At 43.6% G+C, this 13,310-nt stretch overlaps 1 protein-coding gene across 2 annotated transcripts in view; it reads right to left on the bottom strand.

Annotated features, from left to right (window-relative positions):
* Positions 1–13,310, bottom strand: part of NSA2 (NSA2 ribosome biogenesis factor) — a 53,482-nt gene that overhangs the window by 24,704 nt on the left and 15,468 nt on the right. For both annotated transcript variants that reach the window (XR_003940994.1, XM_030193278.1), the window contains exons 3-4: positions 7,732–7,882; positions 76–255 (exon numbers count right to left, since the gene is read on the bottom strand). Coding sequence is in view for 1 of the 2 variants with exons in the window: in XM_030193278.1 (XP_030049138.1) it covers positions 76–255; positions 7,732–7,882 (331 nt within the window). In the remaining variant the exon portion in view is untranslated. The remainder of the gene's footprint in view (positions 1–75; positions 256–7,731; positions 7,883–13,310) is intronic.

Raw genomic sequence — 13,310 nt, forward strand, 5'->3', positions numbered from 1 at the left:
CTACATGTAATTGTGGCTGTCTGAACAAGTGCAACAAGTTGCTAAAATAAGCCAGAGGCAGAGAAAGTTGCTTACCATGGGTCTAATGAATCTTTCATATTTAGGAGGCTTGCGAGTAAAACCTTCCCCAACAAAGCATACTTTGGTGACCATTCTCTTCCAGGCTTTCTTTTTCCTTTTCCCTGTTCGTATAACTTTTAAAACTTCTGTTTCACCTTGTGCACGGACTTTTGGCAAAGGAACTTCCCATTTACCCTAGAGGGGGAAAAAAAATCATTTTGGTAAACAGCACAATTAGGTAACAGAACCAAGTTATTGGCACCTGAAAAGGAGGAAGGAGGTGCAAGTTTTACTACAGTGCCAAAGTTCTCTAGTTGCCTCAAAGATCTTCATACTGAAAATTATTGAGTATTCCTTGGTAAATCCTCCTAAGCCAATTAGAAGGCCCAAACAGAATACGAGTTTTTACAAAATATTACCCTGCCCACTTCAATGCAGGGGTTAAATACCGCAAACTACCACCTTAATTCTGAATTTTTTTTTAAAGAAAGATAAAGTTGGCTTCTTGAAAGTAATTATTTTTGGGGTCCTTTTACTAAGGTGTGCTAACAGGTTTAGCGCATGCTAACTATCAGCATTGCACACGTCTAGTAGCGCTATAGAAATAAGTAGTAGTAGTAGATTAGAACACACTACATAAGACGTCCATAGGAATATAATGGGCACCTTATCGTTTAGCACTCACTAAATCTGTTAGTTCAACTTAGTAAAAGGACTCCTTAGTATTTATTAGCAGACAGATGTATTTTCTTACATTGCAGTACTATCATAACGTGACTTGGTTTTTGACATCGAAGTGTGTACAACTCAACTATCTAATATAATAATTCACACCTCCAACGTTCTGAAGCTGACTCCGTGGCAGTGAAGCCATGTAGTGTTCGTAGGGTTCGTAATCACCCCGCCCTCGAGGGAACTCTATATAGTTGCCAGCCCCCGCGCCTCCCTCTCTCTGCCCTCCAAGCACGACCTGTGCTCCGGCAGCCCCTCGCCTTCCTAAGTGCTGGCTGTATTTTAAAAATTCTTACCTTGGGGTGCGGCATCCACAGTGAAGGCGAGCGGCACTTCACACTGCCTTCACATGTGTCTCAGCTCTGCCTCTGGTCCCACCCTCATTTCCTTTTTCTGGAAGGGTGGGACCAGAGGCAGAGCTGAGACACATGTGAAGGCAGTGTGAAGCGCCGCTCGCCTTCACTGTGGACACCGCACCCCAAGGTAAGAATTTTTAAAATACAGCCAGCACTTAAGGCGGCGAGGGGCTGCCGGAAGACAGGTCATGCTTGCAGGGCAGAGAGAGGGAGTGAGGCGCGGGGACGTGGAAGGCGGAGGAGGGGGGCGTGGACCTTGGAGAGAGGGAGGAGGCACCCTACAAGTCGAAGGAGAGGGGGGTCGTCCTGGAACTCGAAGGGGAGAGAGGGAGGCGTGGAGGCATGGAACTCGGAGGGAGGGGAGGGGGTCCTGGAACTCAGAGGGCACACAGAAAGAGAGAGGGGGGAGGGGGGCCCTGGATATGGGTGGATGGAGGAGAGGCCAGGGGAGAATGCAGAGTTGATGCACATGTAGGGGGGAAGCCAAGGGATAGAGGAGAATTGCTGCACCACGATGGATGGAGGGGGCAGGGGAGAGATGCTGCACATGGATGAATGCAGGGGAGAGAGCATAATTGCTGCACATGGGACACACACTACACTCTCTCACTCACACAGACACACACATTCTGTCTCTCTCTCTCTCTCTCACATGTACTCACTCATTCTCTGACACATACTCTCTCCTAACAGTTCCCTTAAAAACATAATTGCCATTAGAGGACAACCTTGCTAGCGCCCGTTTCATTTCTTTCAGAAACAGGCTTTTTTTACTAGTGAATTTATATTTAGTTAGATTCCAGTGATAATTTGGATTTTCTCACATTGAAAAATTCACTGTGGACTCTTAGGGGCCCTTTTACTTATGATTTTGTCTGTCTGTTTTTCTCTCTTTTGCCAGGGTCTCCGGTCCATTTGACATTTCTTCTCTCTCCATGTCCATTCATATTTTTTTTTTTTTTACAAGGAAGACCCTCAGGTGGCATTCTAGAAGACCAAGCTACAAGATATTGCAATTTTGGAATCACTTTCCAATAAAATAAGGGGGAAGAAAGCTGTGTATGATAAGATTTGGGATCCTTATTGGACGATAGTCTGAACTTTGATGGGTGTAAGGAGGAGGTGGCACTTTGAATATGACAGCTCTTTTCTGGAGTAACTGGAAGATGACTGAGGGAGGGTTTTTGGGAACCATGGACCTTGTATTGTTACTGTGGCCTTTCTGTACGTGTACACTCTTGTGTTAATTCATTTTTGTACAGATACTACTGTCTGCCAAGTTTAAAGAGTTATTACAATACATATCGGTTTTATATTCCATAAAAGCCTATACAGTTCCATGTAGATCAAGATCACAAAAAACCAAAACACTAATCTGGGAATTACAAACTTTGCATCACGATCAAAAATGTAAATCAGTCCACATAGTTCTTATATAGAAATTTTTTTAGTTGTTTTCTAAATCTTAAACAGTCCCTTAAAGAGCAGACTGAAACAGGAAGAGAATTCCAAACTGAAGTTATAAAACAAATTAATTTGTTTGGATTAGTATAGGGGTGGGCATTTAGTGCACTATTAATGCAATTAATTTTTTAAATTTTACCTGTGATTAAATTTTTTTTTAGCATAATCAAAATATTTAACTTCTGTCTGTTGCCCAACATTGCTTTCTCTCCTCCTGCCTATCCTATCACCTTGGCATAACGCAGCAGAGGGAAGGCATCAGTATCAGTTGCAAGTACCATGTGGGAATAGCTGCCAGAGACCCAATGAAGAGCCAGAAAAATCCTATATAATAATTTGCACCTCCAACGTTCCATGTCTGGCTGCTTGGGTTCGTAACATCTCCTGACATCAGCCAGCCTCCAGCGTTCCATTCCCCCTCACTGTCCCGCCCTCGCGTCAAGACGTAATGACGTCAGAGGGCGGAACGGTGAGAGGGAAGGGAACGCTGGAGGCGAGGGATGTTACGAACGGGACGGAAGCCAGCCAGCCAAAGAACGTTCAGGTACAAATCGAGGGGAGGAGAGAATCGCGGGACATCGAGGGGAGGGAGGAAGGGGAGGGCAGAGGAGAATTGATGGACATGGATGGGATGGGAGGACAGTAGAGGAGAAAATCACGGGACACGGATGGGAGGGCAGGGAAGAGGAGAATCACTGGACATGGAGGGGAGGGCAGGGGAGAAAAAAAAAAAAAGCTTACATGACAGCCTTCCTAGGGCCCATTTCATTGTTGAGGAACAGGCATGGTTCCACTAGTGTTAAAATAAATGTTTTTTTTTGGGGGGGGGGGGGGGGTTCAGCAGCAGGAGAGGACAGAAATGGGTGTCAGGAGTAACAGGTTTAACAGCAGAGGAGGAGGTAGTTTGTGTATGCAACTTTTCATTATATAAAGCAGGTTTAAAAAATATTCCTTGCAGTGGGAATTTACTAGTACCAAGCCATCTAGCCCATAGGTGCAACTAATCATGTGATTAAAATTTTTAATACCATGATTAATTTTGATTAAAATCTGTATTCGGTGCCCACCCCTAATTAAATAACATGTTGTGAAGGAAAATCAGCCATGCTGAGCATTTGTTGAAAATGATGTTTGGGTCAACATTTAAAAAAGAAAAAAGTATGTGCCCAAACTAAGCGTGATTAAAATAACTGCGCACTTGATTGCAATTCAAGTTTTTAATCATTGCTCACCCCTAATTATATGTCATGCACTGAGCCAAATTAATTTAGTTCAAATGTAAAATTCCAATCAAAAGTAAAAATTAAAATAAAATTGTAACCTGCTGGGTTAAAAAAAAAAAAAATATATATATATATATATTATTATTTCTGTATACAAAAGTGAACAAAGCTTCACTATAGCACATAATGGGGCTCATTTTCAAAACATCTAAAAGAAAGTCATAATGTTTTTCTCTCAAAAACATCCAAGTTGTAATTTTTGACACCCCAATTTTAGACATTTTGCTCCACAGTTTGTCCAAATTTCAAGGGGTGTGTTTGGGACATGGGAGCATAGGCGCCCGGTATAAGAGGCTTGGGAAGGCTAAGCCTCCCCAGCCAGAAGTCCGTCGGATTTTGATTGACAGCTCAGCTGGTCGGATTCGGACCACGACGCCGCCGACATGACACACACCGCATCGGCATCAGCCCCCAGTTCCGCCCTGGGGCTCGCCGCTCGGCCCAGCATCGTCTTTTTAAGACCTGCCGACGCGCGCAACCACGACGATGCCCACACATGGACGGACACACGCACCATTCTAAATTCAGCCCGCCCAGCCCCAGGCCCTTGAGTTCCAAACTTCCGCCCACTCGGGCTCTCACCAGCGCGCCGGTTGGTCCTGTGCTGCTGCCTTACTGCGAATCAGAAGACAAGACGGACGTGCGGCTAGTGGCTTCTTTTTCTTTCTTCGCCCCGCTCTCGGCTGGGCTCGCCCAGGTCCTCCTCGGCTCACGTCAGCCTTCTTCGCGCGCTGGCTCGCTCCCGTCCCGTGGTGTACTGTTCCGCATAGGCGGGAACGTGCGGGACGGCACACGTAGTAGGAGAAGAAGAAAGACAGAGAGTACTCTCTGTCTGATGATCCCTCCCACTTCCTTCTAGAAATTTGCCCCGGGTCCAGGGGGGGCCGCTTGGATTTCAGGAGACAGAGAGGTAAGTGCTGTTCTGCTGTGCTGACTGACTGAAGGTTTTTTAAAACAAAAGAAAGAAGTAAAAAAAAAAATTAAATATTTTGTTATTTTTGTAAGTTTCATGCAGATCTCTTTGTTTAAACATAACTTAGTTAAACAAAGAGATCTGCATGAAACTTACAAAAATAACAAAATATTTAATTTTTTTTTTACTTGGCTAGTATGTTATACAAGGCTCTATGTGAACCCTTCTTTGAGCAGTAATTTCAATATTATTTGGAGCAAGTGGTAGCCATTTGTAGATAGGTTCAGTAGAATTTATGACATAAGAAATATTGCTGTTGATTTCATATCTTTTTTGAAAGGTATTTCATTTCACTAGCCATGGTAATATGGCTCAGGGCATGTTCAGACTGAGCTGGAAAACCAAAAAGGAATTAAATATTTTCCCTGTTTGGAAAAAACATTCCTGTAACACCTACTGGATTTGGAAGCTGGTTTGAGAACAACCAAATAGGTCAAAGGGGATGAAGGAAATGCTGCATGTTGACAAGTACCATTAGAATTCTTACAATTCTTTTTTTTTAATCATTTATATTGGTTTATTAGGTTCTGCCAGTGTAATATTTATGGTTCTGAGTGTGTTTTTGCACAAAGTTGTGCATAGTGTTTTGCAGTTGAGTGATTGTGGTTAGAATATGCTTTGAGCAACCACTTTATTCTTTGACATATGATACATATCTAATATCTAAATTTAATAAAAGGTATTGTGACTTATTTTTATTTATTTATTTTTTATGTGTGTGTTATCAGACAATTATGGATTTAAGCTCCACCCCCTGGCCCCACCCCTAACCCCGCCCCCTTTAGCCTCCCCAAACAGTTGGGCCACCGACCGCCTATGCATGGGAGGGTCATGGGCGGCACCAAAAGATAAGACTTTTTCTGCAATAACGGAACAAAATGAAAACATCTAGGACCAAAATTGACTAGACCTGTTTCAATCACAACTAAGTAACCAAAAGGTGGCCTAAATGACCACTGGAGAGATTAAGACATAAAACCACTTACTCCTCCTGTGGTCACTGAACCCCTCCCATTCCTCAAAGCTGTCAAAGAAATAGTACATACCAGCCTCTAAGACAGCTTCACATGTTATGGCTAGTCCTATTAAAGAAGCAAGCAGGTCCCTGGCGTATCCTAGTGGTCAGTGAAGTGGACTGCAGAGGAGATCCAGGCCCATATCCCACTAACTGGTACACTTGTGGTGCAAAGTGTAAGCCCTCCAAAAGCTACCAAAAACCTACTGTACCTACATATAGGTGACACCAGGAGGCTATTGCAGTGGTGTACAGTTGGGTACAGTAGGTTTTAGGTGTGTTTTGGAGGGCTCCTCATACAATATAAGGGGGTAACTGTGAGATGTGTATCTGGGACCTTTTATGTGAAGTCCACTGCAGTGCTCCCTAGGGTGCCCCACTGCTCTGCTTGGGACGTCTGTGTAGTCAGTCAACTAAGAATGCTGGTCCCCCATACATCCCTTGGTGTCCCCCCCCCCCCCCCCCCACCCCAGAAAATGGTCCTAAAAGATAGATGCACTGAGCACAAAAACATCTAGCAAATGGCCATTTTCAAACAAAAAGTTGGATGTTTTTCTGGTTTGAAAAAGGCCATGTTTGCTATTGGATTCTTGAAGTTTCCAAAAAATGTCCAAAATCGGATTTAGACATCACATCAAAATGCCCCCTCAAAGTGTCAAAGCAATAAAGAGCATATATAAAATACCATAATATCCTAAAGGATAACACTGTGCCTCCAAAACTTATTTCAGAAAACCCCCCAGTACCCCCCCCCCCCCCCCATAACCTTCCCGAATCCCAATCCTCCCCATCTCAAAGTACTTTATACTGATATGGTATGGCACCAGAGAGACATAATCCCATTCACTGTCAAGTCCTAAACAGTCCTTATCTAAGAATGCATAAATCTAGGTACCAATATGTCCAATGGTCTTTCTCCAGCGCTCATAAAGTGCCCATTTCTTCTGAAAAGCAGGCAGATGGGTTCTATGCATCACTATAAGTTTTGTCTTAAGATAGACATATTCCCTCTTTGCAACAACTTTAGTCATCTGCGGCCAATCATGTTGCCTCTAGGCCGCTACCAACACCATCTGACTAGCCCTCAAGATGGAGGCTACCAACATTGCAGTTCTGGTTTTCTTTATCCCGTTTTAATACTTTTTTCTTGTTTTTCTAATCTGTACTTTGTCCAGCTTCTAATTTCCTGGTCTTTTTTCCTCCATCTCTTTCCTGAGCCCAGACTGTTTCATAACCCAAGGTGCTGCATTACTAACAAATATTTGTAACATTCTTATCCAGTCCTGTCTTTCAACCCTTCCATTTTCACATCTTTGTGTCTTCCTCCCCAAACCCTTAACATCTTCCTTTTATTGTTCCATCATCTCATGTTCTCTTTATCTGTCGCCTGCCTTCACTTATACTGATCTCTCCCATCTCAGCCTATGCTGCTTATGTGCTTCTCAGTCTCTCTCTCAATCCTAAGCTTTGATCGCCTCAATCTTTATAGCATCTCTACTCTTTCCCTTCCATCTACGCCTTCCTAATCACCTTCTTTTTTTACCTTAAACTTAAAGTAGCATAATTGCAGTGGAAGTGGGCATAGAGAGAGATTTCTTGCTCCCAGTGGTGCCCTGGCTTCCACCTCCAGTTCAGGAAATCAGGTGTAGCTGCAGGGATGGGGTGGAGCATAGCTCTCTTGGCCACAGTGGTAGTCAGAGCCATGGGGTTATTATGCTGCTCTAGGGTAGGAGACTGCATGGTTTGAATGCTGTGCAAGCACTGAAGAATCCCAGCCTGCGATAAAGTCAGATAAGAGTGCAGCTGTGTGTAAAATTGGTCTCATTGCATTTCTTTCATGTTACTTACAGCTTTCTCCTTCCGTTTCTGTTTAATCATGTTGGAGAGGACTTTGGCTCGGGATTGCCCTTCTCGATCTAGCAGGTATGCTGGCACTGCACCTTGTGGGGTCTTCTCATCATTCTTTTGTTTGGCATTTCTCTTTTCGTGCATCTTGATACTAAAAAAAAAAAAAAAAAATTAGATGGCAAATATATTATGTTATTGAAAATGTCTATTTTTGAAGTACAACAGGGAATTTGGGTCAAGTCAGAACATACCAGATATTTATTTATTACATTTGTACCCCGCGCTTTCCCGCTCATCGCAGGCTCAATGCGGCTTACATAGTAACAAGAGAATACAATTTGTAGTATCAAAATCAACAAAGGAGGTATGTGGTATGTTTCACTGTGTAGAGGTTAAGATTCTAGGATACAAAGAGTAATACTTAATTGGAACAAGTGTTTAGAAAATCTACAAAAATAATTCAGGTTATGAATCAATGATTAGGAAAACAAATGATTTAAAAAAAAAAAAATAAAAAAAGGAAAAAAATAAGAAAAACCACACTGGAATACCAAAATGCTACAGTGAATTTGACACTGTATCTGTGGTCTTCTTTATTTCAGCTGGGTGAAATTTGTGGACTTTCCTTATGCAATCTTCAAGAAATTTAAAAGATGACCTGCAATTTTCTCATGCTTATAGACTTTTCTCCCACCGCATACACAGGTCACTTTACAAGGCAAGAAAATATCTGCAAACACTAAAGCTTGGAGTAAGACTAACATGTAGACTAATCTGTAAATAAAGTAAACAGCATGTTGTGGAAAAATGTCATCTGCAATTTATATTTAAAACATTTTATTGAACCAGAAAAGAAACAAATACAAATACTGCAGATTCATGTCATCATTTACAACAATTTCCCCCCCACCCAGTTCCCCTTCCCCTTCCCCCCCCCCCCTTCCCATTTCTGATAACCTTTATCATGAGTCTAGTCCGGTGAGAAAGTTAGTCGTTTGCGTGCCACTGGATGGAGTGTCATCAAAAAACGCTGCCACGTATATTTAAACTGTCGTTGCTCGGCAAATGAGGCCTTTTGCAAGCTACATCTCTCCAATCGTACCAAGTCTATCATGTGTGTTCTCCACACTGACACCGAGGGTCCATGCACCTCTCTCCAATACAATAGAATCACTTTCTTCCCCATCAATACTGACTTGCGTAAGAATTGTAGCAAGCCTGCTGGGGGTCTATCCTCCAGCTGAAAGTCCTCAAATAGAATCAACTCTGAAATTGGAACAGGTTTCTTCCAGAGCCGAGATGCGGTTAGGATGATCTGTGTCCAAAAGCTGGTGATGTCTGGGCACTGCCAAAACATGTGTGCTAAGGTGGCCAGGCCCTGCGCGCATTTAGGGCAGGCTCCTTTTGTATCCAACCTCGCTCTGTATGCCCTCCTTGGCGATATGTGAAGTCTTAAGGCAAACTTATACTGTAATTCCCAGTATCTTGGAAATGTCTCTCTCCTTTGAATGGATGTGAAGTGCTGACGAAATCTATCCTCTGTTATGGTAATTTGTAAATCCTCTGTCCATTGATCTATGAGTTTCTTGAAGTTTATTTCTTCGGTCGTATCCTTAAGGTATCTGTGGTGAAAGCGCAATGGCACTGCAGTGCTAGCGTTTAGGGTGAGTGCTTCGCTCAACACATCCCGCACATCCTCAGTCAGATTAGACCACCCCAAGGAGGTAATGTAGTGTTTTATCTGTAAGTATGCAAGCCAGTCAGTGTGCTTTAATCCAAATGACTGTCTAAGTTCGGTAAAGGGTTTGATAGTTCCTTCCTCTGTTATCAATTGGCTTATATATTTTATCCCCTGTATTGTCCAGTGCCGAAACCCTCTCGACTCGGTACCTGCTATAAAGTCTGGATTGTGGTTGAGGGGCAGATATGGGGTGCTCGCTGCAGAAAATCCATGCCTCCGGCAGAGCCATCTCCAGGCCGCTCTGGATGACCGCAGCATTGGATTGTTCCTTATGCCCTGAACCCGTCTTCCAGGCATTGTGTGCAATAGCCAACTGAGATGTGCAGATGGCATCAAAGCACCCTCCACTGTTCTGTCCGAAAAGTCATTGGTCTCTGCGATCCAATCTCGTATGTGTCTCATGGCACATGCTACTGATAAATATTTAATATTGGCTAGTCCCATACCTCCTTGTTCTTTGGGTTTTTGTAAACTAGTGATTGGCAATCTTGGTTTCCGTCCTCTCCATAAGAATCCTTGCAAGGCGTTGTGTAATATTCTTTCTTCTTTTCTCCTCAGCGCCAGTGGTAGCATTTGAAACAAATACAGCCAACGAGGCGCTAACATCATGTTAAATAGTGAAATGCGTCCCACCAGCGCCAAGGGGACCCCGCCCCAAAGACCCAACAATCTTTTTGTTTCCATAAGTAATGGTGTTACATTTTTCTCATATAATTTCATAGGATCAACAGTAATGGTCACCCCTAGATAAGTAATTTGTTCTCTAGCCCATGTTAGTGGAAATGCCCCCCTCCATGTCAATTGAGTCTCCTCTTGTATTGGCATTGCCAAGGATTTGAGGAGGTTCAATTTGTACCCCGAAAGGGTACCATATTCCTCTATCACTTGTAGCAGCCTGGGTAGGGAGCTCTGTGGTTTACTTAAGAGGATAAGGAGGTCATCCGCATATGCGAGCACTTTAAGTTTACTATCATTCAGGCACACTCCCCCTACATCCTCATCTGCTCGAATCATGCATAGTAGTGGCTCCAATACTAAAAGGAACAGCACAGGAGACAGGGGGCAGCCCTGTCTGGTCCCTCGGCCAATGGGAAAGGAATCTGTCTGCACTCCATTTACTAACACTCGAGCCTGGGGCGTGGAATACATAGCCTGTATAGCATCCAGATACCACCCATGCAGTCCCACCCTCCGCAAGGTTGTGAACAGGAAAGGCCAGCCCACCCTATCAAATGCCTTTTCTGCATCTAAACTCACAATCATATATGGGTTACGGCCGGCCCCCCCATGTAGTAATGCCGCTATTAGTCTCCTAACGTTGATGACAGACTGCCTTCCCTTCACGAACCCCGTCTGATCTCCATGTATCACCCGGGGTATCATCGGTGACAATCTCTCCGATAAGATTTTGGACAAAATCTTTATATCCACATCGATCAATGAGATTGGTCGGTAAGAACCCGGGTGCATATGATCCTTCCCTGGTTTGGGTATAAGGCTAATCAGCGCTGTGTTGGTGTGTTGAGGGAATTTCTTTTCTTCTACTACTGTTGTATAATAATCTAATAAGGGACCAGTAATCTGGTTCTGTAAGATCTTATAAAATTCTCCCGTGTAGCCGTCTGGCCCAGGGGCTGAGGAGTATTTTAATGCTTTGATGGCCCTCTGAATCTCCCTAATGGAGATTGGTGCGTTTAATGCCTCTGCCGTTTCTTCCGACAAGTGTAACATGCCAGATTTTTCTATATACTTCTTCATTTCTGCTTCTGATCTTTGTGAGGTCTCTGGTGCATATGTTTTTTCAAAATGATTCCTAAAAATCCTAGCAATCTCTGTGAGATCTGTAATGGGAGTACCATGCTCATCCTTCACCACTGATATGTAGTGAGGTCTCCGCATTCTTTTAGCTAGGCGTGCCATCATTCCCCCAGTTTTTTCCCCAAATCTAAAAAATCTATATTTCTGGTACATGAGTGCTCTAGTTGTTCTCTCATGTATGAGACTATTGAGTGCCACTCTAGTGGCTATCAATGTTTCATATGTGCTCTGTGTGGGCTGTCTTGTATATCTCTTTTTTAGTGCTCTCAATTTGTTTTCCAGTTCCACTATTTTGGCAGTTATTCTACGGTTTCTCCCACTAACATACGATATTACATTCCCTCTGATTACTGCTTTTGCAGTTGACCAGAACAGTACGGGGTCTTCTATATGTTGGCTATTCGTGGACTCATACTCTTGCCATTTAGCCTGTAGGTAAGTGACAAACTCCCTTGAGGATGATAGGTAAGTTGGGAACCTCCAATGCGGTGTTCCCTGGAAGTAGTGGGGCGCCCGTAAATCCACCCATATCATCACGTGATCGGAGATCCCCTCGGGCCCTATTGTGGCTTCAGATATATGTTGGAGAATGTGCTGCGTCACAAAAATATAATCCAGTCGAGATTGTGTTTTATGTGCCCTGGAAATGTGTGTAAAGTCCAGCTCCTCCGAATGGAGGAGTCTCCAAGGGTCCACCACCCCCAACGCTGTGGTGAACAATTCTAATTCAGTAGGTGAGTGTGTGGGCCCATGGGACCCCTGCCCTGTGCGGTCCAATGCTGGATCCATCACCGCGTTCATATCTCCAGCCAGTACCAGTTGCAGGTTTGGATATTTCTGGCATTCCCTCAATAGATGTGCAAACAGCTCTGTCTTGTTCCCTACAGGGCCATATAGGGCCACCAACAAAAACTCTCGTCCCTGCACGTTTACCTGAAGCCCCACGAATCGGCCCTTTACATCTTTAAAAAGTAACTTAGCCTTGTATTGTAGGGATTTACTAAACAGAATGGCCACTCCCCCTCTGCGCCCATCAGCAGGAGAATCATACACTTCCCCTACCCAATAACGTATTAATTTTTTGTGTTCCTCTGATGAGAGCCTCGTTTCTTGGAGGCAAACAATGTCTGCCTGTTGCCTTTTCAGAGCTTGCAAGATTTTTGTTCTCTTAGCTGGCGAAGTAATGCCACAAACATTCCAAGATATCAGTCGTACACATCTACCTTTTTGTTTAACCATTATCTATGGGCCAATATTCTTCTAGGTGTAATACCTTACATCTCGACCCTAGGGCGCCCAGCCTCACCCCAGAGCAGTCCAGGTTATCCATGCCAGTATATTTATTTGTTATCCCCCATTTCCCGTTACTATTTATTCGTCCATCTCTTCTCTCTCTCCAGACTATATTAGGTTTTTCCCCCCTATTGCCTTCCCCTCCCCCCCTTCCTCCCCCCTCCCCTATCTTCCCCTTCCCTTCTTTGCCCTTTACATGCATCCGACCCACTAATGAGTCAGATACCCAGGTCATGTTCAATGCCATCAGCCCCAACCCTATCTTATAAGGTATCATTAACTCCCACAAGACAGTTATTTATAACATTTCCAGCTATCTTGTTTAACAGTGAACGATAAACTCTGTGCATTTTCTACTCATTTTGCATTATCAATCAAACCACATTACCAGTCTCAGCATTGGATGATAACTGTTTCACTTATCCAATAATTGTGCCACATACTCTTGTGCAGCCTCCGTGGCGGTAAACGATTTCCACTGATTATTGTGATGGATTTTGAGAATCGCTGGATATAGCAGCAAAAATTTTATGTTATGGTCGTGAAGCTTCTTGCACAGAGGAGTAAACTGTTTCCGTTGTTCCTGGAGCATCATTGAATAGTCCTGGAATATTAGAATTTTATGCCCTTTGTATTGTAGTGTGTCGCGTTTCATGCGATATCCCCTGAGGATTTCTACCTTGTGGGTATAATTGTGGACTTTTATTAATACCGCTCTTGGTGTTCG

The sequence above is a fragment of the Microcaecilia unicolor genome, chromosome 2 (assembly GCF_901765095.1).
Source record: "Microcaecilia unicolor chromosome 2, aMicUni1.1, whole genome shotgun sequence".
NCBI lineage: Eukaryota > Metazoa > Chordata > Amphibia > Gymnophiona > Siphonopidae > Microcaecilia > Microcaecilia unicolor.